General features: G+C 48.8%; 1 protein-coding gene across 1 annotated transcript; it reads right to left on the reverse strand.

Moving 5' to 3' along the window:
- Positions 1-2,792: 2,792 nt before the first annotated feature.
- Positions 2,793-8,052, reverse strand: NKX1-1 (NK1 homeobox 1; the record flags this gene model as incomplete). The annotated part of the gene is made up of 2 exons (XM_082482088.1): positions 2,793-3,631; positions 7,578-8,052. 2 exons carry the CDS (start codon positions 8,050-8,052, stop codon positions 2,793-2,795), a joined length of 1,314 nt encoding a protein of 437 aa, XP_082338214.1.
- Positions 8,053-26,039: the final 17,987 nt, after the last annotated feature.

Consider the following 26,039-nt stretch of genomic DNA (forward strand, 5'->3'; position numbering starts at 1 on the left):
TCAGACCTCTGGATGAGACATTCCAGCAAGGATTGTCAATAGCTTCCTAAACTATGCTGAGAAAGATACCTGTGGCTCTGTTTTCAGCACTGCTATAAAATGCGAGAAGCCTTGTTAAATCGAGTTTAATGACTAGGAATCTCAGGCTAACTGCCTCCTTCATCCAGCAGCTGTGAGTAATAATACTCACATGAACGGGTTTCACTGGCAGGATGCTAACTGACCTACAGTAGGAAAATCATCTGCCCTGAAGCTCTGAGCAGCTCCCTGTTGGAGCTGAAATATTTTCCACCTGGGGGAATGGTTTGGAGTTCCCGGTGTGTAGACAGGGTTTGACATACCTCTTAAGTAAGCTGGGTCACGTCCCACCTGAGCTGACAGTTCAACCTCTAGTACCCCTAGCTCAGACCTGGTCAGTAACGGGTTAGTTTTACAGTGTGGAAGAGTCTACTGAGTATTCGTTTCCCAGTTTAGCTGGTTTTCTCCTACCAGTAAAAGCTGAGGAGAACTGCACTCGAAGCACTACTTGCAATGTATTCCTTGAAAATTCACCTCAGAACTTCTTTTATTGTAAAAGTTCTTATTTTCACGAATGCAAATGAGTCTGCTCCGAGACTTTGGGCGCTTTGCACGCTTCGGAGGGGGAGGGGGGACGAACACCCCGAGGGGGGGCCGGGTGCCCGCACCCTCCCCGCGGCTCCCTGCCGGGCTCCAGCGCCCGCACGGGCAACGGAAACCACCCTCCCTGCGGGGGGGGGAGGGGGGGGGCTGCTCGCTCGCCCCTCGCCTGTAACATCACCGACCGCGGCAGATTTAATTTCCAGGGGAGGGCTGAAACCGTTTATTCATTCCTACGGCGGGTGTGCGGGGGGGGGGGGGAGAGGCGGCTGCGGAGCGCCCGGCCGTGCGCGGTCCCTCTCCCCCAACCTGCGGCTGCCACATCCCACCTTGGTTGGGGACCTCCGGGGGGAGAGGGCACCAGGAGGAAGGAGGCGAGGGGGGAGCGGAGCCCGGGCAGCCCGTCCGCCGGGCAGCCATGCCCGGGGGGGGGGGCGGGTGCTGCAGCGGGGAAGGGGCGGGGGGAGATGCGCAGGGCTCACCCCCTCTCTTTGCTCCCCAAAATCGCTCCGGAAAACGCCAGTTTCTTAAAATTGCCCCGGGAAGGCAGTCGTCAATTTTCTGGTCCTGGAAAAAGAAAAAAAAAACCAAACCAACAAACACCAAAAACCACCCAAACCAAAAAAAAAAAAAAACATCACACCAAAAACTAGTGGAAAGAGGGAGCTCTTCCCCGCATGAACTTTGGGATCACACAGGGAGCGTGGAAGCGAAATAAAAGCGTCCCTTTGGCTTCGGGCTAGAAACTGGTGTCATAGCTGTAACCAGCTCGGGGTGGTCACAGCGGCTATAGATTTTTTCTTTGAAATTAAGAAAAAACTATAATAAAGTAAGGACTACTAAAGACCGACTTTGATACTAGTTTAAAAACTAGTATAAAAAAAACTCAGAGGAAAGGCGATGGAAAGATTACTTTATTTTTTAAAGTGGCGGGGTCTGAGTGAAAAAGCCGATTTATTAAATTTACATAAACCCAAAATATCAGCCTCCGAGTCTGCGGAAACAGAGGGGAGACCTCGGACTAAGAAAAACAAACAAATAATTTTTTTTTGTTGTTCTTAATATTGCACAATGGTAATCGGCAAAGCCAATTAAGAAAATGCAAAGAAGGGAACTAAGAAGGAAACTAACTCTCTCGTACAAGAAGAATAAAGTTTCTTTGCGTATGAGGAACACGTTCTCAGAGTAAACGAAACGAAAAAAGGATGACAAGAGGCATTCCTCCAAGCGCCTCATGAGCCCGACGTTTTTCAGGGGAAACTTATCTCACAGAAACTCACCCGAAAACCAGGAAAGCCGCCGTTTCCTTAAAGTTTATTGATTGATTTAAAGTGTTTAGCAAACAAAGTGCTTTCTATATCATCTCTTGCTCATTATTCCCATACCTTATACATTAATTATAAAGTTAAAACTTTTTTTTTTTGTAACAACCAGAAATATACAGAAATGATTAACGTAAAAAAAACCACGCCGCGCCCCAGCGGCCGCCCCCGCCGCCCCTTCCCCGCGTGTCCGCAGCGGCTCCTCCAGGTTCGGGTTTCGCTGAAGAGCGACGTATGTAAAAAATCACCGTCGTCACCGTGAGGTCACGGGAGGAAGCGGCGCGTCGTTGCCTCAGCAATGTCGAGGACCGGGACCGATAGTTCTCTGTTTTACCCTGAGAGTCAGATGGGTACATAATTTTTTTTTTTTTAAAGTCTTTTACGAGTGGCCAGACCAGAATAAAAACAAAGCCAAAAATAATAATTATAATAATAATAATTTAAAAACAAACAAACAAAAAATAGTCAAACCCACACAACAACGAGGGACCGTGAAAATAAAAATACAGGTAACGATGCTTTACATCTACTTGTATGTACACGGGGGAGGCAGGTTTTCCTCCTCCCCTCAGAAGCGCAGTCCGGACACATCGCGTATAAAAAGGGTCGTAGAAACGATTGCGGGGGCTGGAGCCGGGGGTGGGGGGAGGCGGCGGGAGCCCCCGGAGCCCCGGTCCCTCCCGGTGTCGGTTTCACCTTTGGGGGGGTTGGGGGGGGGGGGGGGGGGGGGGAGAAAAGCCGCGCGGCGACCGGTCCCCCCATCGCCCAGCCGGGCGGCCCCGGGGTGCAGCGGGAAGGGATCGGGGGTGAAGAGGAGAGGGAGGAGGAGGAGGAGGAGAGGGAGGAAGGGGCTTATAGGTGCGGGGTGTAGAAAGCCGGAGCGCCGTAAGTCTGCGAGCCCAGGACGAAGGGCGAGAGGACGGCGGGGCTGGGCAGGAAGGGCAGCTGCGCGGCGCAGACCAGCCCGCCGGCGGGGTGCCCGGCGTAGCTGCCGGGCCCGTGCATGGAGAGCGGGTTGCCCATGGGCGGCGAGTGGCTGAGGGGGCTGAGCCCCCCCGCCAGCGCCCCGCCGCCCAGCCCGCCGCCCGCCCCGCCGCCGCCGCCGCCGCCGCCGCCGGTGGGCGCGCTGGTGTCGGCCCCCGGGTTCTGCTTCTTCCACTTGGTGCGGCGGTTCTGGAACCAGATCTTCACCTGCGTCTCGGTGAGGCTGAGGGAGAGCGCCAGGTTGAGGCGCTCGCACACCGACAGGTACCGGGTGGACTTGAACTTGTTCTCCAGCGCCACCAGCTGCTCGTAGGTGAAAGCTGTCCGCGCCCGCCGGGGCTTCCCCGACTTGGAGTCCGAGCCTGTCCGCTTCCTCTTGGGCTTGGCCTGCTGGCCCTGCTGGCCCGCTCCGGGACCCACCGGCGGCTGCGGGGGCGGCGGCGGGGGCGGCGGCGGCGGCGGCGGGGGTGGGACGCCGCCCGCCTCGCCCGCCTCGGCGTGGAGGTGGCCCGGGTCGGCCTCGCCGGGCGCCGCCGAGCTGGTGGTGCTGCCGCCGCCGTTGCTGCTGCCGCTGCCGCCGCCGCCGCCGCTGCTGCTCTCCTCGCTGCACAGCTCCTCGTCGTCCGGCAGCTCGCTGTCCGGGCTGCGGCTCGGCCGGCTGCTGTAGTCCAGGTCGCACTCCTCCGCCTTGTAGAGGTCGCCGTCCTCTGCGGACAACCGACAGCCGCTGTTAGGCCTCGCCGCCGCCGCCGGACCCAGCCCCAAACCCCCGCCCGGTGCCCTCTGGTGCGGCCTCCCCGGGGTGAGGGCAGCGGGAAGAAAGCGGACTCGCCCGCCTGTCACCCCCGCTGCTGTCGGGACAGGGGGTGATCGGGGAGCGCGGCCGGCCCTGCCCGGCTGCCCCCGGTGCCCTCCGCCCGCCTTGGGGATGCGGCCGGTCCGTGCCCCCCCGCAGCGCAGGGCCAGCCGCTCCGCCGGCCGGCAACGAGGCGAGGAGCCGCTCACAAGCCGCCGGGATGGGGCTCGGAGCCGCCTCCGAGGCCGCCCCGGGGGCTGCAGCCCTGAGGGAAGGGAAAGGGCTGCCCGGGCCGGGGGAGGCTTCGCCAGCGCTGCCCCTTCCCGGCTGCCCACCCTCGGCAGGAGCCGCCGCCGGGACGCAGCCAGGGCAGGGGGTACACACAGACACACACCGGCCCCCACGACACTCGGGGGCGGGAAAGGCCTTCGGGAAGGCGGGGGCGGGGGGCCGGGGCAGAAGCCCCCGCGCTGCCCACCGGCGCCGCGCCACAGCCGCGTTTCGGAAGCGGGCGGCAAAGGTGGGTGGCACATCCCTCTTAACCGTTTTTAGCGACGGAAATCTCCGCACCGACGGGAGGTTTGCTGGCTTGTGCTCGGGCGCTTTTTAACCCTTTCTCCGCCTGGTTTGACCTCTTGTCACTTCCAGAGATGGAAGTATTAAAGTGGAGTAAATACTTGTATTGATTAGCAGAGCAGATACAAACTTAATTAAACTCATTTTGTGTAATGTACAAACTAGTTAACGGTCATTTAATTTATTTGGGTTTATATTACGCTCCAATTAACGGGTCTCCATCGGAGAACAGGGTAATTATCCGATATTTAAGGCTATCGGACTTCTGCTGACGGTTCTGTCATTACGGAGCCTGCAAGCACACCGCCTTTTCCAGAGAACCGGCTCCTCCTGACCCCGGTCGGGGCTCGGACTCCTCCGGGTGATCCGGGGGGGCAAACCCTCTCCGCGGGCTCCCGCCGCAGGGACGGGGGCTGTGGGAGGCACCGCCGGCAAGTCGGGGGCGGGGGACAGAGGCCCAGAAATACCGTCCTTTTTAGCCGGCCCTTTCAGGCACTCGAAACTTCCCTCCGCTCGCACATGTAACGGGGGGGGGGGGGCGGCAGCTCCGGGAAGCCCCTAATCAAGGGCTCCTTTAACTTTGTTAACCGAGATAAGCAAATAGAAAGAAGTGAACCGCTCATCTATTACCCTTGTCCCCTGCGTACGTTAGTTGTTTTTATCCTCAAAAATCTGAACACGTTCTTGCACCTCAAACTTGGTCCACATCCTAACGCCGGACGCCCGTATATAAGATTAGGAGTGTTTAAAAAAAAAAAGTGTGTTTTGTTTAACGAGGTGATTTCGACTGACGTGGGGTGTGGCAGGCTTACTAGGAAAAAAAAAGGGGCAGAGAAGTTTATTGTAATCCTTTTCACCCGGAAAATATCGCTTAATAACTCGGGGTTCATTTAAAATCCTTTCCAGCTCCTTGTTCACAATCAGCGAACAGAAAACTCGAGTGATCACCGCCGCATGCGAACCCGGTTAGTTTTTCCCCAGCCCGGCACAGTGCGGGGAGGACGAGCATCCTGCAACCTGTAGAACTCGGGATAAATCGCAGTGCGTGATTTTGGCAACAACTATTTCTAAAAAGTGAGTGTAAATACGCCCGCGGGGTGGACCGGGGGACGGAGCGCAGGGCCGGCGCACATCGCGCTGTCGCGGACCGACCAGGGAACGCGTAGTTGGTGTTTTAAGGTTTATTTTCTTCCCAGCCGTAGCTCAACTAAAATTGTCTTTAAACGGAAAAATGCAGCGCGAATGCATCTGTGAGGGAGATCGACGCCGGACCTGCTGTTTTGTTTCTGGAAGGTGTTACACGTGAATTTAATACGGAGTTTTAACCGTTATTTTTAACATTAAATGAGTTTTATGAGTGGGGTGAGACAAGCGCTGTTTTTCGCTGTTTTCTCCTTTTGCCAGAAAACCTTTGCATTTTCCGCCTGTCGGTACTTTTCTGGCCAGAGCTACTTTTCGGAACACTTCTCCTAAATTAAACCACTGCTTGAGCTAATATTAATTATGATAGGGAAAGAGAGGAAAAAAAAAAAAATCGTGATTTTCGAACAGTGCCGGATCTATTTGGGACCGTCGCTGTAATATTAAGGCGGTAGGACCGAAGGGCGCAACGGGCGAAGTGTCCGGGAAACTTGTCAGCAGGCGAAGCGCACCGCTGCGCCGTGCCTCCAAATATATTTCTTTTTAGAGAAATGATAGAGCTGCATTTCTCTCCTCGTCTGGAGATAAAAACGTGAGATTAGCGATAGGCTGACCTCGTCAGTCTTTCTGATCGCACAGATCTATTTGGTATGACAAAAGTCAGATGAGTTTAGACGAATAATTACACCCCAGCTACGCACTGCTTTTAAAAATCTCTTTCGAATTCTATTAATGCCCCGTTCCTGCTTTTGCTTTAGAGATTAAAAACGCGTCTTTTGTAAAAGGCTCGGGCTGGAACAGATTCTACACTTCTTTCGCTGCCTAATTTTAATTGAAAGAGTCATGCTGTGGCGGGATTAGAAACCTCCGAATCCTCTTCTCCCGCCCCAGACACAGAGAAATTCTTTTTCCCTATCCGAGAACTTTATCCCCCGCCACTCGGCGCCCCTTCTCTCCCCTCTCAGGACACAGAAGAGCTATAGATATTTTTCACAACCACCGCCTTTCCCCGGAAACCCTCCGCCATCCGCGGAGTCGCGATGTTTTAGAGGTGAGAAAGTTGGGATATTTGGACCCAGAAAGAAAAAGCAATCTCGAGCTTGGGTCGAATGCAATTCCCGATCAATAGCGAGCCCTAATAAGTGTAATAGGTTTTAATCGAGTAATTATCCGAATTTTGACCCTATAATTTAGATGTTAGGGAAGAGTTTGCAAGGTGCTTGAAAGAGATATGCACAATTCGATAATAGGATATCGATCCAGGCAGTCCTACATGCCACTCTGGGGCGATTTCCCCCATTATCCAGCCTCTTTACGCTGCTAAGCACATTTTACCTTAAATGTAATCGAAGGAATTTAATTGTTTTTCCAGAGATAACCAGCATTTTGTCACAATTAGTCTGATTTGTCCTAAAAAAGCCAAGGGGAGAGAGAAAATTGAATCTGTCGCCCAGAGCAACGAGCGCTGCGGGGAGGGGAAGAGGCGAGGGGGGTGGGGGGAAGGGACGGGGAGAGCGGATCTGGAGGCCGGGGAGATGGTACATAAAAGTCGTAAGTGCCCGGGGAGACCCAGGCGAGGTGAGGGCACGGGGAGAGGGTTTCGCATCCCCAGGACCGGAGCTCCCGGCCCTCTGAAGCCTCAGCTCCAGGAGCCGCTAGCAAGTTCGCCTGAGCCGGAGCTCACACCCAGGGCTGCCTCTTCCCGGGAGGAGGAAGAGGATGGCGGGATCCTCCAGCCGGCCCGGCACCCCCGGGGCTGATCCTGCCGCTCCCGGGGATGCACAAGTCGCAAAGCCCGGGCTCCCCGGGGCGAGCGGCGGAAGCGGAGCCCGGCCGGTGGCGAGCCCGGGGACACGCCGCAAGCCCCGGGCCGTCCCGCGGCGCTGCGCCCGCCCCGTCCCTCCGCCCTAACACAGTTTTCCACCTCTTTACATCGAGCAGCAGCAGCGCAGGGAGCCTCGCAGTACCCCCGGGGCCGGCTGCCCCCGGCGCCCCGGCTCCCAAGGGGGAAGGATGATCTTTAAAAGCATGCGAACCCCCTTCTTCCCCGGGGAGCGGGGTGCAGCCTCCCCCTCCCCACACACACCTCCCATCCCGGGGGGCGAGGGGGGGGATGCTCCGAGCCCCCCAGACCTACTTACTGATCAGGTCTGCGGACTTCTTGCAAGTGTCGAAGTCTTCGGCGAGGGCCTTTTGCTCGGCCAGCTCCGTTCCTGAGTCCTCGGGCTTATCCTCCGCCCCCAGCGTGAACTCGGTCCCCACCGATTTGTACAAGACGGCGCACTGCCTCCTTTTGCTGTTGAATTTGTTAGGGTCCAGGATGTCGAGCACGGAGAAGGAGGTGGTTCTGTGCACCATGGGCAGCGCGGCCACTGCCCCCTCTTGTCCGGGGGTGTTGCTCTGGTTGTCCCCTTGCCTGTCCCTATTTCCAGGGCAGGAGTAGAGCGGCAGCTCTCCGCCGGCCGACAGCCGCTGCTCCCCATGGCTCTCCATGCCTTCCCCGTGGAAGCCGCAGGACTCCCCGCCGATGCCAGCCGCGGCTGCGGGGGCTGTCACCGCCGCGGCTGCCGCTGCCGGGATGGAGATGTCACCGACCTTGTCTCTGTTCACATTCATGACTCTTTGCAAAGCCCCTCTCGGTTGCAACTTCTCCCCCCCCCCCCCCCCCGCTTTGCTCTCTTCCCCCCCCCCCCCCCCCCCCTCCTTCCTCCGGCGAAGTTGAGCTGGAAACTCCTCCCCGGTCCCCGGCCCCCGCTCCGGCTCAGGGGACAGCCGCTGCCTTCGGCTCCCCGGGGCTGCGCTGGGTCCAGCCGGCCGGGAGCCTCCGGGGGAGGCAGGGAGTCACAAGGTGATGCTCGGCTCAGAGCCTCCACTCAGCTGCTCCTTCTTCCTTCTCATCATCCTCACCAGGCTGCACACACACACACACCCCGCACACATACACACAGAGGCAAGGCTGTGTCTTATTTATGCATTCATATTTAGCACTGGATTGTAATTGGCTACAAATTAATCCCTTGCCCATAATAGTCTGTAATCTTCATCACTGGAGGAGAGACACGGTGAAAGTGCGTGCCGGGGGGAGGGGGGCAGAGAGGGAGAGAGCGAATGAAGGATGGTGCTGGCTGTGATATACTTGGCTGTCAGCTCTGTTTCAGCACACCTCCACTCATCTGGAAAGCATCTAAATAGCCTTATTTGGCGAAGTGGGAGGAGATGACGCTTTCTTTTAAATAATTGCGGGATCAATATAAAGAAGATATTATACACACAAAATGGGAACTTAAGGTCTTCCATCCCTAATAGTGGAGTTAGATGATCAAAGGGGGATTGTGTGTGTGTGTGTGTGTGTGTGTGTATGGGCTCAGAGGTGTCAGTCCCCAGCACCTGTTTCCCTTCCCTGCTGGTTTTATTAAATTAGAACAAAAGGAGAAAATTATGGACGGAGGTTTGGTGGTTGGAGGGGGGTTTGTGTCTGCAGAAACGCACACCCTCACAAGCCCCTCTCTCTCTCTCCCCCTTAGCTAATTAATTAAAATTAAATATCAAATATAAGTGCCAGCAAAGTGCTGGAAGAAAATTAATGCCTTTAAACGGCACAAGACAAAACACGACGATCAATAAATTCTGAGTAACTGGGAGAAAAGGTCCGTTCCCTCCCATGCAGGTGTAAAGCAATAACCAGACCTAACTTCCAATTTCGAAAAAAAATACTCTCTTAGTAAAAGTGGTTTTAATTATGGCAAATTAAGAGATAGGAAAAAAAGTTATCTGCGAATTATAAAACCTGAATTTCTTCCCCTACTTAATTTCCTTCCCTTTCGTGTATAGTCGTGTGAGCTTTGATCGTATCAATTTCATTCTTGTTTTGGACGCTCCAGTCGCTACTCAGTTTGAATTAGCTGCCAGGGGAAAAAAAAAGGGGGGGGGGGTAGGAAAATAGAGAAAGCATAAAAGGAAAATTAGATTTTTTTTTGTCTTTGAGGCTGGTGACACATACAAGGACAGGTCCTTTGCAATTACCGCGGGCAATGATCCTTTAGAAAGCAGAAATTAAAAGTTGGGAGAAATAATGGGTAAAACAATCAGCTTGTAATTTTGGTAGGGCTTGGACATGATTAGTCCATCAGCGTGCTGGGCCCAGGGGAGTCCCGCTGAGCGGGAGCCCACAACAGCCCCCGCTCATATATTATACACCAGCCTTTAGATTTTAATCAGACACCACAACAGTGTCCTTTCCCTTTTATGACTTTATTATGCTTTATCTTTAAATTATAAATCACCTCCTGGGTTGAAATGGTATGTATAATCTCTGATCATGGGTAGGTAATTACCTCTCCCGCTTTTCCTGACCTTACCGACGGGGCTGCCGCCGACACGCAGCGAGAGCGAAGTTTTAATCTGCATGTACACACACTTACACCGACACACACCCATCTGTTTGTTTGTTTATTTGTTTGTTAGCAGCTCCCCTTCCCCTCCTCCGCCGGCCGTGCCTCTGATCTCATCTTCTCTTTCGGATAATTTTTTTCCTCCCATTACTTCTGCCCGCAGTTCTGGGATATTATTTAAGAAAAGCAGATGGTAGTTTAGGTAGATGTCAATGACTTGGCTTTATCGGATTTGCTGTGGTAGTCGCCTGCACTTGTACCATTTTTGGAGAGAATACTGTTGGTGGTTGTTTTTTTTTGGGGGGGGGCGGTAAGGGATATTTTTTATTACCTGGATCAGTACATAAAAAAAATAAATAATCTAATTGTAATTAAATCTCTGTGCAGGGACAGTCCCCAAGCGTGCAGAATCCAGAGCGGCTAAATTAGCACAAATTCCCGGATTTGCGCTGGCTGCGTGGAGGAGAAAGAGCCACATCCCCAGGGAGCACCCCCCCAAACAGAGGCCGCCTCCTGTTCACCCCGACGTGCTCGCAGGAACCGCCGGCCCGGTGGGCACCGACAGACACCCCCACCCCGGGGGGGGTGGAGAGGGAAGCGAGAGGGGAAGAGCTGGGGGGGCAGCAGGGATGCTGGGGAGGCACAGCAGGGCCCCATCCCGACGGGGTCCCCGGCCTGCCCGGCGCTTTTGTTTGTTGGCGGTTTAAAGGGAGTGTTATAAAGATGTTCTATTGCTCCTAATCACAATTGATTGTCAATTAGAGCCTCATTTGTGCAATCTCCATCCATCTGCCATCTCTGGTTATCTGTTCACCAGAAAGTTAGCGCTGATTATGGGGCCCTAGATGAGTTGTGACATGTAATATCTCTCTCGTGATCGGGCCGGGTGACCGGTCCCCTTTTGCTCCCCGGGAAGACAGCCCTGTCCATTTTCCATGCAGGAGGGACGAGAGCAACAGCCTCCCCCGGACGAGCGAACCGGGGAGACGCTGCACTTCGGGAGTAGCTGGAAGGGGGGCTGGGGAGAGGGGAAGGGGGAGTGCTGGCGGGGGACTCCCAGAAGGGCGGCATTAAAGCCATGCAGAGCCAGGTCCCCACATTTTGGCCCCGGACCCCCTGCCACGCCGGGGAAGGCTCCCACGGAAACGTCTCCTTCTCCAAAATAAAGAAGAGAAACACGCGGAACACCCTCGCGTTTTTTTACAAGCCTCCCCGCCGCAGCGATAGTTATCTCTGTAGTTAGGCTGAATTATACCTGCCGGAGGTGATATTTCCAAAGCCTGAAAGCGCCGGTGGCCAGGGCATCTCCCGGGAGCCGCCGGCTCCTCCGCCACCCCGGACGGTCCCCGCTGAGCCCCGTCTGCCCCCCAGAGGTGTGTGGGGGGCAGCCTCTGCCCCACCGGAGGGGAAGGGCTCCCCTCGGGATGTCGCGTTTAAGGACGGGATCCGACGCCCTGGTTTTTGCAAGGGAGGACCCCGCAGAGAACTCTGCCCCAAGTGCCCCCCGTGCCCGGTCACCCTTCAGCCTTCGAGGGGGACAGGCCGGCGACCCTGCGGGAACCGGGGGTGCCCCCACTGCTTTCCAGCCCCCGGCAGCCTTCGAAGCCCAGGCCTCCGGCGGGCCGGGGTAGTGCTGAGGTGGGAGGGGAGGTCCCCCTCGCTCCCACGGCTACGAGCGGTTTTCCTCCTCGAACTTAATTAGTTAATACCGAATTTCAAATTAGATTTCGGCAAATTCAGGATCAACGAACGATCCTCGATCCTTTTTTTTCCCCGTTCTTCGTGGGTTTCTTTTTTTTTTTTTTTTTTTTTTTTGACTGTTCACCATTCATCCCCGTCCCCGGGGGGTGTGGAGCTCCGGGTAATTAAGGGCATTTATCGTCGCGGTAAAACAATTTAGCAGCCCTCGCTGAGCCGGGAAGGTCACTCTGGTGGCTGCACCAGGTGCGGAGCTTCCGCATCCCTCCGCGCTCGGAGCTGCCCGCAGCCCCGGTACAGCTTCCCGCGGCCGCATCCGACCGGCTGGGGGGGCCGGGGGGTCCCTTGGGCTTCTCGCCTTCCCCGTTCTGCTTCCGAATGCAATCGGGCTCCAAAACTCATCTCGTCCTGCTCTGAGTGGGTTCCACTCGTATATTATTATTATTATTATTATTATTATTATTATTATTATTATTTTATTATTATTATTATTATTATTATTATTATTATTATTATTATTATTATTATTATTATTATTATTATTATTATTATTATTATTATGATGTCCCTGGCTTCTGTGGCCGCAAGCAGGGCCCCGCTAGCCCCCGCCTCGCACACGGTTCTTGGTCTCATCCTGATTTTGTGCCCCGCGAGGTGTTTCTCCGCGCAGGACAGCGCTGGGGACCAGGGACAGGCGGTCACCTCGGGATGCCCAAATCTCCCCGTCGAGGTGGGGAGAGCCCCCCCCTCCCCACTTCCCATCCTCCCCTTCACCCCCGAGCCGAAACTAGGGAATTAATTAACTTTACCCACGAAGGCAAATGATTTAGGGGGGGAAAAAAGATTCTGAAGCAGATCTCGCCCTCTATCAATGCAGTGTCAGGTCCTCATAGTAGAAGATTTAAAAGCCCTGGGGATTCCAGGTTAGGGTAGTAATGAGCTTAATTGAGGTTAATGCTTCCTGCACAGCTCCTTGATTATTAAATTAATATTATCACACACATGAATCATAATTAGAACTTTAAATAATGCTCTAGGGGAATCCTCGGAGGATCTATTAAACAGTTCCCTTCCCTCTCGCCGGCTCCCGCCCAGCTCCCCGACAGCCCGAGGGCAGCCCCGGGGGCGGCTGGGCATGGGGGGGGGCTGGAGCGGGGAGGGGGGGGGGATCGGGGACGTGACGGGACGGAGAGAGAGAAAGATGCCCCCGAGTGTCACCCGGGGGGTGGTGGTGGTGGTGCAGAGAGAGGGGCAGCGGCACTCACGGTGCCTCGTCGCCCTTCAAGCCTCAGCTCGGCAGATCCCCGTTTAAGCAGCCGCTCCCGCCTCCTAATTTGGGCGCTTATCTCCCAGTACCCGGGAGTTTATATAAAATACTAATAAAGTGCCTTGTTGTCACTTATCGCGCCTGGGATCGCCTCTGCAGGGGCTTTTTCACACGCCACGCGAAAGCCGATCCGTTTTGCTGGCGGGAGGCTGGAGGCGCTCCGCCGAGAGCATCCCCGGGCCGCCCGCCGGGATGCTGGGCAAGGTGGGGGGGGGACGGGACGGGGAGACATCTCCCTCCCCCCCCCCCCCCCCCCCCCTTCAGGTACCAACCCCCCGCTCCCCTGTCTGTGGCCCCAGCCCCCGGCACAGCCGAGACACGCGTGGGAAGCAGCCTCGGGGTGGGGGGACTGGCCTGGCTGGGGGAGCAGAGCCCCCCCCCCCCCCTTCTGCTCCCCATTTCCCGAGCCGGGGTGCTGCACCGACAGCAGCACCGTCCCGTTTGCAGGGGCACCAGGGACAAGCGGCTCATTTATTTTATTTTTGTTATTATTATTATTATTATTAATTTCTAACGCAAGATTGAAAGAGGGGTGAGGGCTGTGGTGAAGGGGGGCACACACGACCCCTGTGCATCGCAAGGGATGTATGTGTAAAGGAAAAAATAAAATAAAAGAGAAATCAGATGGCCGGCAAGCAGGCAGCTCTTGCTTGCTCTCTCTTTCTCTTTCTATTTATTTTCCTCTCTGTTGCTGAAACATATTGAAGGGGGAGAAAAAGGAAACATTAAGATCAACTGTGAGCCTTGCCGACGGTTTAACGATTTCAAATGAGCTCTGACTCTGGTGAAAATCTGACAATTACCCATCAGGATGGCAGATGATGGTTAAAATTACCAGAAATCAATATTCTCACCGGGTGTCCCAGCCTGATAAGAGAGACCAAGACAATGTTGACTATTAAAGTCGACAGCTTGAGATATTACACTATTAGTTATGCTATTTTTAATAATCTATAATATTTGGGCTATAATTAATTAATTATACGGGTCAGATAATATCTGGGGCTGGAATGAGGTCTGAAGGGTCTATTAAGGTTGGTAATGAGAAAGGAGAAATCTAATCTAAGGACGAGGAGCCGTGAAGGAACAAATATACAACAGACTTCAGATAGAGCGAGAGGGAAGGAGAAGGGCTATTGCAGACTCAGTGCACACACCTCTGCTCTGCTCTTCTCCCAGACAGAGGGGCTGCCTGCGATAGCATCTCCCCCCGCTCCTTAATGCCAGTACCCGTTGCTTTGGCAGAGGCCTGGCTCTCACTGAGATGTCACCGTCCCTGGGAAGCTAGTGAAGGAAGGAAAAAAAAAAAAAAGATTTTACTTGTATTAAGGAATTAATGTTAAAAAAATAAGGAAAAAACCCCAAATAAACCCCAATAGGTCATCTGGCCCCTGTCATCCTCTCCACCTCAGCAGCAAGTTTCTCATTATTGGGATGTGGGGACTCTCCAGGCAGGCATGAAGTTCAACTCTCTCTCCAAATACTGCTAAGACCCTCCTCACAGGTACAGTTTCTGACACTGGCCTTTGCTGTGCCCCAGGGTTGTGCAGTTGTTTAAGATGTATGCCTGCACACCCATGCCCTAATGGCACACGTACGTGAGCATAAATATCACTGCCTATGAATACATTATGTATGGGTACATCTTTCTGTAGATCCACACATTTATATACTGAATGTACACAAAATACACAAATACACAGTCGAAAGAATAAAAACTAACTGCATTTTAATGCACATATGTAAATACATCTATTTATCTATCTTAAAGTGTTTATGTATGTTGCATCTATCATCCAAATAAAATGGCTTTATTCCCTTCTCTGCAAATGAACTCCAAGTCAGATCCTGTGAATTATAAACTCTCTTCTTGCTCAGCGTTACTAACCAATATTCTAGGTGTGACACTCTGGGCTTTACCTATTTTACATCGATTATAAACATCGCTCCTTCTACTGCTACCATAATCCTTTTTCTAGGGGTGTATTATTTATCATATTAGTTCTACCCTTATTAGTTACAGGAGGGTGTGTTGAACAACATCCTTTTGTAGAGAATGATGAAAACCACATTTTCTAGTTATGCTTAGATTAGCCAAGGTATTAATCCTTTCTTTTCCTAAGTAACATCTTAATTTCATCATTTTCAATAGACCTCTCCTGGTCGTACTTTTCTCAGTGCTCTACTTATAAGACAGTCCTTGTCCAGACCTGGAAACCTCAGAGGTATTAAAAAAATGCTTGCAACGGCAGAGATCCATCTGGGAAACTGTTTGTTATGGTTCAACAGGATTCAGTCCTTCCCCAGCTGTTCTCTGTTGTTAATCGTCTGCAGGGGGTGCCAGCAATAGGCTGACCTTACCCTGCCCTATGTCTAATTCGCATCCAACGTGGATATTTCCCTCTTCTTCCCCAGCCAGTGCCTAACCAAGGCCATTGGTAAGGCGATGAGGTGCTAACTGAAGGCAAACCTGAGAAGTTGCTAGACGGACACGGGAGACACAACTTCTGCAGGTATTGCTCGCAGCACCTTCTCAGGCAAGAACAACCCTATAAGCAAATGAAGATCCTTCTCCCACCAGCCAAGGAGGAAGGGAGAAAAAGAGATTCTTCTGCTTCTTTCATTGTTTTTTTCTATGTAAAGGTGTCAATTAACAAGAAGATACGAATGGTTTACTCTTCATATTTAGGCAAGAGGTTAACAATACTGCCAGGAATTAGCAGTTGTGATGGGTTAATGAAGATGTTTCTGACTCTTGTTGATGGTGGTTTGATTTTGAAATGCTGGCAGAGTGGGGGAAGCATGAGTGTGTGGGGGGCAGTTGGAGGGATGTGGAACTGAGCCTCTGAGTTTTTCAGTTCAGGAGCAAAGCAAGAAGCCAAAACACCTGCCCTATTAGCTTAATTGTTCAGTAGAATAAACCTGGTGAATGCAATGAAGACTGCCGCATCCCTAATTTGCCCATATTGACAGGCTGCTCCGGGCTGCTTGTGTTCCCCATACTCTGAGCTACAGAAAACGGTGCCAAGGTGTTTCCATAGTCATGTTCCAATTTTTTTAACCTGACCAACTTCTGCTACATCCCAGACTTCTGCCCTTCGCTGCAGAACTTCACTGAAGTCCCTGCAACATTGTTTGTGGTGAATTTGGTTTGGAGAGGACAGAGGAGGCACACAGGTTGCACGTATAATTATGAATTACTCTTACCAAAGACAATCTCAGATGGGCGAGCAATCTTCTTCTATTGTGATTTTTTTTTTTTATTTAAGCATTTAGAAATTAAGGTGATAGACATATGAAACTCACTGAGAAGAAAATATTCTTTTGGATCTAATTGAGAGAGTTAAGTCAAAGGGGCAGCTCTACAAACTGGTGCGAATTAGGCTAGCTCCATCAGCTGATTTACACCAGGAGGGGATCTAATGCAAAATTGCCCGACGCTTTATTGCAAGACCTTGTTGATACTTGAAATCCCAGTCTTGTCAGTACTGAGAAACTTTCTGCATATTCAAGTAAGAGTATTGAAGGCACTGCCCAATGTGCTTTTGTAACCAGGTTGGAGTGTTTCAAGGCATGCCTGGCGTGCCGTTACTCCTCTCCTTAACACTACAGTCCCAGCTGAGATGCGGTAATTCACTATTCAGTTCCAGACTGGGGAGGAGGGAAGGTAATTTTTTAGGCTGCCTAAATGCAGATTGAAAGCATGTCCTCCTATTTATAGCCAAACAAAGTGGGCACACTACAGTGTTTTGCAACCATTTTCTGTGCACTTAAAATAGATGCAGAAAACTGCATCAGGCAAGAAGCAACAGAAATGCTGTATGCCTCAGTGCCAGAGAGAAATGTTTCTTAATTTAGGCATTTGAAAGCCGAATCCAGGTTAGGACTACTATTTTAGCTATATATTCAACACAAAAATTTGTTCCTGATCTCTCAGCCAGGCACCTTGGATTCTAAATCAGACTGATTTATAATTTCGGAATTATTTAAATTGACAACTGGGGTATTCATCAAACAGACTGATTGATTGCTGCAAAAGATCCAAGCAATGTAGGCTGATGTGTATTTGCAGGGAAATCTATGGGGCACCTGACACATGATAACTGCATGGCCAATATGACCGGACGAAAGGCTTGTGAAGTCCATCAACCAGGAATCTTAAACGTGAAGGAAAACATCACAAAGTGTGGTAAGTCAGTGACTGATAATACTGTGACATTTGGAAAAGTGTCCTTTTTGATACCATTTGGACATCAGTTTGTGAAGATTAGGGAAAACTAGGGAAAAGATTTACAGATAAGACATAAAAGTAACCGATCTTGACGTCAAAAGCAGCAAAGAATCCTGTGCCATCCCTAAACATAAAAAAGAGTAATTAAAAGGATAATATTTATTGTCTTTTGTAGCAAATTATCAATACCCGGAACATTAAAAACAAGTGTTAGCCAGTATAGTAATTGCTGTTACAGAAATAACAAACAAAACTACACCCTCAGCTATTTATAACTGAAGTGTTCTGGACTTTGCTTTGAAAATAGTATCATTCTGTAAACGATATCGTTCTCTACCAAGCAGAGCTGTGTGTCAAACCTGGAGCCCTTCCTCAAGTTTAACATCTGTTCATGGGAAGGAGCATTTTCTTATATCTTTTTATCACTGGATGGTGGGAATTTAAGAACAGCTGTATATGTAATGTTGCTTTGATAAGCATATCATAAATTGAAGGAGAAATAGTCATAAATAGATACCTAAGTTTGTCTGTAACAATGGTTCTTTCCCATAAATGTTGTGACTCCCATTTTCTGGCTATTGAAACAACTGCAGAGACAGGCAACAGGAATAATCTGTGCCCGTGGTTGGGAACAAAACTCCCAACTGCCAGATTCCAGCTGTTATCTCTGATGATAAACTTTGCTTGAAAAATAGATCGGAATGGTTATGAAACATAGATGAGGGTGAGAAAGATTCTCTGAATTACAAGTCTCATCTTTTAATTCTGCTGTCCAAAAGTTAATTGTCTGTGTTAGTTGTCTAGGCTGGCACCCTAGTTATTGTGTAGAAGAAAATGCTTCCATGGGGCATTTCATTCCACCGTCTTGGATGCCTTAGGATATAAGGCACATGGAAAAATTGTGCAGGTGGTGACAAGTACTATTCCTTCTGCCTTTTCAGGCAGAGAAACCAGTCTAGGGTCCTGGTTACAACTTTGCTGTTTAGACATAGAAGCGCACGTAACCGTTCCCCAAGTGTTTTGGGAGACTGAGCGAAGGGCGGAAACCTTGCTGAAATTGGTGATTCTGACATTTTCTTTTTTTCCTTAAACTGGCTGCTTTTGTTTCCAGTCTGCAACGCTGAGATGACAGGTTCGTATCAGATACATGTGCCTCTTAGTTCATCCATTGAGTCCTACGCCCTGATTCTAAGCCTCATTGAAACTGAGGGGAATCTTGGTGTTAGTGGGCACTGGCTCAGTCCCAAAGACTGTTCCAGACACATCTTCATTTCATTTTTAAGAGAATCAATTGCTTTAAAGCTGATGACACATGTATCTTTATTACACTGACTCAGTTATCAGTACAGGTTCACTTTGTACCCCCCTGGGTTGCCAAACACGATCCATTTGACTGATGTCGGGTCCATTTCGTTGCATGATCATTCTTCCAGCAGTCAATAATGAGGTTTTTTAAGGTATCGACCAGAGAGCTATTGGATGAGGCAGGGCCATATGACCTACTGACCCAAAATACTGTGGCAAAAGTGGTGAAGATATGAAATCAATAACTTTATTGAAACAAATATCTGAGGTGACACTTTCCGTGGAAGGATTAAATGAAGAGGCTTGTTGTGGAAATGAGTCAAATTCTACATGGCTGATTCATGTAAGAACCCAAATGGGTTAATGGGAATTCACGCGTGAGCAAGAGAAGCAGAGGAGCAACATTTGGTCCAGTGTCAGGGTGTGCTGGGCTTAACCAGGCCGTGCGGTCCAACCGAGGAATATGCACAGAGGTCTAAGGAACCAGGATGTATCTGCTGGAAGTTGGGGCTGTTCAGCCTGGAGAAGAGACCTTATTGTGGCCTTCCAGTACCTAAAGGGGGCCTACAGGAGAGCTGGGGAAGGACTTTTTACAAGGGCATGTAGCGACAGGATGAGGGGGAATGGCTTTAAACTGGAAGAGGGCAGGTTCAGATTAAACATTAGGAAGAAATTTTTCACCGTAAGGGTGGTGAGGCACTGGAACAGGTTGCCCAGAGAAGTTGCTGAGGTCCCATCCCTGAAGATGTTTAAAGCCAGGTTGGATGGGGCTTTGAGTAACCTGGTCTAGCGGGAGGTGTCCCTGCCTATGGCAGGGGGGATGGAACTCAGTGATCTTCAAGGTCCCTTCCAACCTAAACCATTCTATGAATGACTCTGCAAACGCCAGAGATCCAACTCCTCTAGCGCTCTGCTTCTCTGCTTCTCCTTGAATGACTCCATCAGCCGTACTGTGGCGCTGCCACTGTACGTTGGCAGTGGCTGGGAGCTCTGAGGAGCCTTGAGTGCTCTGGGATGACTTTCAAGGAAAAGTGTTGATCATCTGTTTCCACTGCTTACTTTTTGGGGGGGTGGGGGGGGGGTGGGTGCTTGGTAACACATGAGTGCCGGCAGTCCCCAGGAAATTATATGTGCACAAATATACTTTGTGTGCACACATACTGGTCTTTCGTTTGAAACTGTTTGCGTGGCTTCACAAGGAGAGAGAAACAATAGTAAACCCGTATCTCACGCATAGGTACACACTATATTTATTTCGTTTGTGTTTCAGATTTCATGGGTGTGTTTAACTAGCTGGCGTAGCCTTGTCATCATTACCACACGCTCAGTGATTATGGCATTTCCACAGTTTTGCTTTTTATCCTTAGCTCGTTTTTCCTTAATGCTCGAGTAAAACATCAGCTTTAGGTGAATCCAAGTATTTCTCAAAGCAGAAAATGTCACCTACACCATATAGAAAATCTTGCCGTCACTTACTGTGGAACCACAGAAAAAAGAATTTAATAAAATGGGCTATTTTGCTTTCTCAAAAAATAACCTTTTTGTTTGATTGCGAAACAAAGAGAAAAGAAAGAGTGAAGAAAAGCTCAATAAACAGCCGTTTTATTACTGTTGCTAGAAATAAAATAAAGGTACGGGAGACTTGGCCACTGTTTTATTGTAGCCGTGAATTCGCTTCTTTCATTTAAGTGTCTGTCACATTAGTAGAAAAATACAGACCACTCCACAAAGTGTGTACACTGGCAACGACTATGCCCATTTTTCATTTTAAATAACTTTCAGCTGTTCTTTCCTTGCCGGAGTTGGAGGTGGCAGGCCGGTATAGGCAGGTGTGCAAAATGAAAGCAGCATCTTTCTGTGGGCTCTAGGTCAGAATTTGGCACAAGTATCTCGCTGTGGCTTTGCTCAGCTCACACTGTAATACATTCTCAGTTTAATTGGAAGAATTAGAATGAAAAGAATTGGCTTGAATATACGCACTTTATTTAATACTGCCACATTGCGTTAAACTTAATAACAAATGGAATTATTCCCAAATCACTTCTCACTGTTGAATGTGTGTTTTGTGAACTGAAATGAATTAACTATGAAGTCACTTTGCATCAGTGTTTTTGTATGTCAAACATTTCTCTCCATACTACAATGCTGAAACGCTGGCTCAGGAGTCATTCCTAGTAGATCTATGCAAGTTTAACTGGATTAATTAAGGACAGAAGCAATTTTAAAATAGACTTGTAAATTATTATATTTTTTTGGTAATAAATACAATGTTAACAATGTAAGCAATAATAAGCTTTTATATAATACATGTATTTGGGAGATGAACTTGAAAAAGACCTTCTAGTGGTAGAAGATGGGAATTAGGATAGAAATGAACTTAATAATGAAATTCAAACAGGAGTTAGACCCCTCCAAAGTACGGTGCATGTTTCCTGCCCACATACAACATGTCTGTAGCACTTGCCGTTAAATTAGTCTGTAATGTCCCTCTGCATTTTAAATAATACCAGATGAGACCACCCTTCTTTCTCTCTGTGAAATCAATTGGGCTGCTTACAGAGCAAAACAGTACCAACTGTGAGGAAAAGCAGCAGAATATGGCAAAAAAGGACTTCAAAGTCATATTAAAATGGCAAGCAAGAGCATCAGTAACATTATGGTGACGACTACACCTGTAATGAGGCATCGGGGAGGGAACATGCACCCGCGGCATTTATCGCTTTATATATACACCTGCCTTCACGAGATACATTTTACTGTAGCTTCTTCAGAGCTCGAATGTGAGCTAATGTGTTTTTTAACATGCTCTGTATCTTTCCCTATTCTGTATCTCTGCGTGGAAATATTTCTGTACTTTCCTCCACTCCAAGTTCAGTAATGACAATGGTAATAATGGTCAACTCTGGCTTTCTCAGTTAGTTCTGTCTATTATATTTCTTTGGATTTATGGATTATATTGTTTTGGATTTATGGATTATATTGCTTTGGATTTACAGAAAAAAAGCTATGTTCTGGTGTTACAAATACAGGTTTTCTAAAAGATAGTCACCAGCCCTCATCCACAGCTCACTACTCTTAAGAAATTAATTCTCTTTATTAACTCAAAGTCATGAAAGCAAGATAGAGTTATTAGACTGCCTTCCTTTTAGTCTCCTGCATGCCACTTTCAGTGAAAAGGGCTGCCTGAACAAACACCTGATTTTTAGGGCTTGATTAGAGTGTGTCTCTGATGATGGTATCTGAGTTCTGCCCCGAACGCTTCCGGGACAGTCGAAGTACCATTGCTCATACCAGTTCCTTCCAAAGGTTACTGGCCCTCACTGGAAGGGAAGAAAGTCAGCCTTCTTTCTAACCTGAATTTTTTTTGGCCTCAGTTCCATCCAGTGGTTCTGGTTTTTCTTTTCTTTTTTTTTTTTTCTTCATTAGACTAAATGGGTCTTTGGCATCTGACAGTTTTCCTCCCACTTTACTTACTAATTGCATCTTACACGTGTACAACTACCTGACTGTCCTTCAGAGAAGTAATCTTTGCCACTGTTCTTCCAAAGCCAGTGAGAGTAGATGGGTCTCATGCCATTTCTAGAGGATAAACAAATGAAGGGATTTTAGTCCAAGGTGAGAGAGAGAATGCCATAGATGAGGGCCTTTCACAGAAAATGGCCTCTTGGTATCCCTTCTCATTTACTCATACCTCTGCTGACTGTATCTGAAGCAATACAGCATGGGGAAAATGTATACACTGTCAAAGTCATTGGGCATTGGGGTAGATGTGGGGAAAATACTTCATAGCTCTACTTTCATAACATATTTTATATAACAGTATTGTTTCTGTATACCACCTGGCTACTTTCTATAGTAAGCTGACAACAGACACCCTGAGGATTTAGTATTGTTATAATAATGGGGATCTGGCATGACATAGATCTCTGATTTAGACACACACACACACACACACACACACTCTCTCTTTTTCTTCTTCAAAGTCTTTCTGTAACAGTATGATGTTCTTCATGTATGTTTATAAGCTTTTAGTGTCTTTGAACCCTGATTTGTAGCCCTGCTATTTGCCTTGCCCCCACTGTAGTTGCTGACAGACTTTGGTTCCGAAGTTTGGGCTCCGACTGCTGGTGGGAAATCCTCACGGGGACTGAACTTTGTAGAAAGGCTATCTGAATTAAGTTATTTATAATGAGCATGCATGGCAACTGAAGCCTTGTAATGCTAACCGCTGGCTGGGTGTGGGAAATGAATGCCTTCTAGTCAAGTAAGGGGAAGAAGTCATAATGTTTGTGCAGCATGCACTGTTTGCCAATCCATGGTATTTACATTCTGTACCTCTTTCGCTTAAATGTTTATACCTTAACAGATATTTTCTCAAGATTGAGAGACCTCCTGTATAATAGTAGGTAATCTGTACTGAACCCGAGCGTCAACTGATTACCAGGCTTGCTTGAATTACTATATGCTATTACAGTATTTTAGGAACCTGTAATATCCACCATTACTTTCTCTTGTGAGAGTCCTTAGACTGACTTGCCATTGCCATTTTTCCCTCTTCGGCAAATAAATATCGTAGTGTATCCAATACAATCAGCAGAGTGTAACCAGAGCGTATGAGTTTTTAGCACAGATAATTAAAGTCCAATGTTCTCCACTGTAACAATTACAAGTACTTGAGAAAACAATGACAAGGTCATCCTGCGAATGCGGCCATCAATCAGGGAATTCGCTGCCTTAATAAAACAATAACCCACTTGTTTAGAAACTAACGTACAAAGGAAGCGACAACAAAATTGTTTCCTTGGACATATGTTCCCTTAACCACATAAATGTGGAGCAATAGCACATATAGTACGTTTAGCTAATTAAGACCAATTTCTCCTATCTGCACCAGGAACCTTGAGTTGTGACTAAATCTTTGTGTCAGAACAGAAAAGACCTCTATTTTCCTTCAGGAGCGATGTGCTGGCACACATGCTCTACGGGCAGCCCTGACCTGGAGCGCTGCGTGCTGAACTTCCCCAGCAGCACCCACAGCAGATATGATTGTGCTCTTGGGTAAATACCGATGTGCCTCAGTTGTCCAGCATCATAGTTGCACACAAATTGATGCTCAGGCATGGCCTTGGGTTGGAAAGGGAGAATTTTGAGTTTATTTAGTGCCATAGCCTGGGCGCAGCATCTGCCTTTCCATAATCTGGATAGACTGTGGTCAGTAGGTCATGCTTGGTTGACACATGACAGGGACTTGGGTCCCATCACAGGGACTTGTGTCTTGGACTTGTCCTTTTCTTGGATCAATGTGGACACTTCAGCTGTACTGCTCCTGTCCTTGAAGCCAACTTCCTGGGCTGTCCATAGTGCCTGTGTCCACGCTTGAAGGATGATTCACAGAAGGGAAGGAAGGATGCTTAGTCCCTACCCTGCCTTCCAGGGTGTGCCATCATGAAATCTGAATTTCCTCATCCCTTGGAGCGACCCCACAGGTACAGAGCATGCAAAGCTCCATGTATTATACTACTGCCCCACATGCAGCTCCCTTGCACCTGGTGCATGGTGGGCTTCTTCAAAACCTCTGCCTGTGTCCAAGGCAAGGGAGAGGGGTCAGCAATAGAGAGCCATCTGGACCAGTGCATTCTCAGCTCCAAATACAAAGTCCACTGGGCTCACTGACCTCACCAAGCTAGGTGTTGCCCTGCCATGAGCAATAAATAGCTATGTCTGACCTCATGAGGAGAGCAGCAAGGCATAGCTCTCCTGGCCAAAACTAAGATCGGTTGGATACCAGTAGTGTATTATCATACTATTTTATTTCCTGATTTGGACTTTTTGGTTCATTTGTCCGTGTGCTGCCCTAGTCCTTCTGCTCAAATGGGAGCTGCTTGGTCTGTGAATACGTGGGCTGTGTGGTATAGGCAAGTTTTTCCCTTGGCAGGGAGTGGTGTGGGTGGCTGCTAGCCCTAGGATCCAGCCTCAAAGCCAGATTCGGTATCGCTTCTGCTGTGAGAGTCAAACACTCAATTTACACTTGCTTACAAGCCTACTTTTCACTTTGCAGTCTTGACACGACTCCTGTAGACATAACTTTGTTGCTTCTCCCTTGCTCTGTAGCAGCATGGGGATGGGGATGAGGTCCTGGAGTCTGTAATAGCAGTCTGCCGGGATTGGAGTAGGCACACTGCATTTGGTCAATAGCTTTGATGAAATTCATGGAGAAGAATACATCCATCCTGATTATCTGTTCCCCAGTATAGCCACTGCAGAAAGAGGACAAACTGGGAACCTAACATGTCCTTTTGCATGCCTGCATCTAGGTGTCATGATACAGAGCAGACATGGAGAGACTGAGAGGTATCTTTATTTCCTTGTTGTTTACAACTAGGTTTAGTTTATAATCTACAGACTGTGTAGTCATGACATATTTTAAACACCAAGAATTTAAAACGAAATAGCATCTCTTACTTGAGCATCTCAAGTTCTCTACAAAGTTAAGGGCCAGATCCCAAAGGATCAGAAATCAGAACAGCTATATCATAGAATCATAGAATGGTTTGGGTTGGAAGGGACCTTCAAGATCATCTAGTTCCAACCCCCCTGCCATGGGCAGAGACACCTTGCACTAGATCAGGTTGCTCAGAGCCCCATCCAGCCTGGCCTTGAACACCTCCAGGGATGGGTGTTGTGGTTTAGGGACAATGGGGTATCCACAACTTCTCTGGGCAACCTGTACCAGTGTCTCACCACCCTGACAGTAAAGAATTTCTTCCTAATACCTAGTCTAAATCTACCCTCTTTCAGTTTAAAACCGTTACACCTTGTCCTATCACTACACCCCCCGTATACGCACCATAATGGAACTTTACTAAAATAAATTGGTTGAGTATCTGAACAGGCAGTGTGGGTTTCAGTCCTAACACAGGCAAAATTTCTACAATGAAGCCATCAGGGTCCCAATTCTTAACTATATTGAAGCACCTGAGCCTCAGAGGGAGGTGGTCATCCACAAATTAATTAGATGGCTTTAGATTTAGTCTTAAAGAGTTCCTTCTACTCAAGAACTGCAGAAGATCCTATAAGTGAAGCTTCAAAAAACAGCTGAGTACCATGATTTCCAGCTGGGAGTAGACTGATCCGTAGGCTAACGGATGTGTTGAAGGGCAAATATAGCCCAGGTAAGGGAAACATCTATTTTTCTGTTGATGGAGGCTGCTGACTGCCACTGAACTGCTTTTCAGAACAGAATCAACATGAACTATCTCTTGATACCCATGTCTTGGCAAAGGTGAAATGTACCATCCCTGTACGGAACTTTTTAATTTGTAAGTTTATTTTTAAAAGGATTTTTTCCTTTTGAAAAGTTGATATTGTCTTATAAAAAAATAAAAACAGAGGGAACTACAATGAAATATTTCATTTGAACGAAAGCACTTGTTTCCGTCACAGTTGTTGGTTTTTTTTTTTTTTTTGTTTTTGTTTTTGTTTTTGTTTTTGTTTTTGTTTGTTTTTTTCCGGTAAGAATCGCAACTCTTCAAGCTTTTTTCCCAGTCTGAATGAAAACAAATGCTGACCTCCCACACTTTATTCCATAACATTTCTAATTGCAGAGCAGGTCATCAGGTGAAGCAGCAGTTGAACTTAGCTCCCCAGTTAC

The sequence above is a fragment of the Vanellus vanellus genome (genome assembly GCF_965231255.1).
Source record: "Vanellus vanellus genome assembly, chromosome: 4".
Taxonomy (NCBI): Eukaryota; Metazoa; Chordata; class Aves; order Charadriiformes; family Charadriidae; genus Vanellus; species Vanellus vanellus.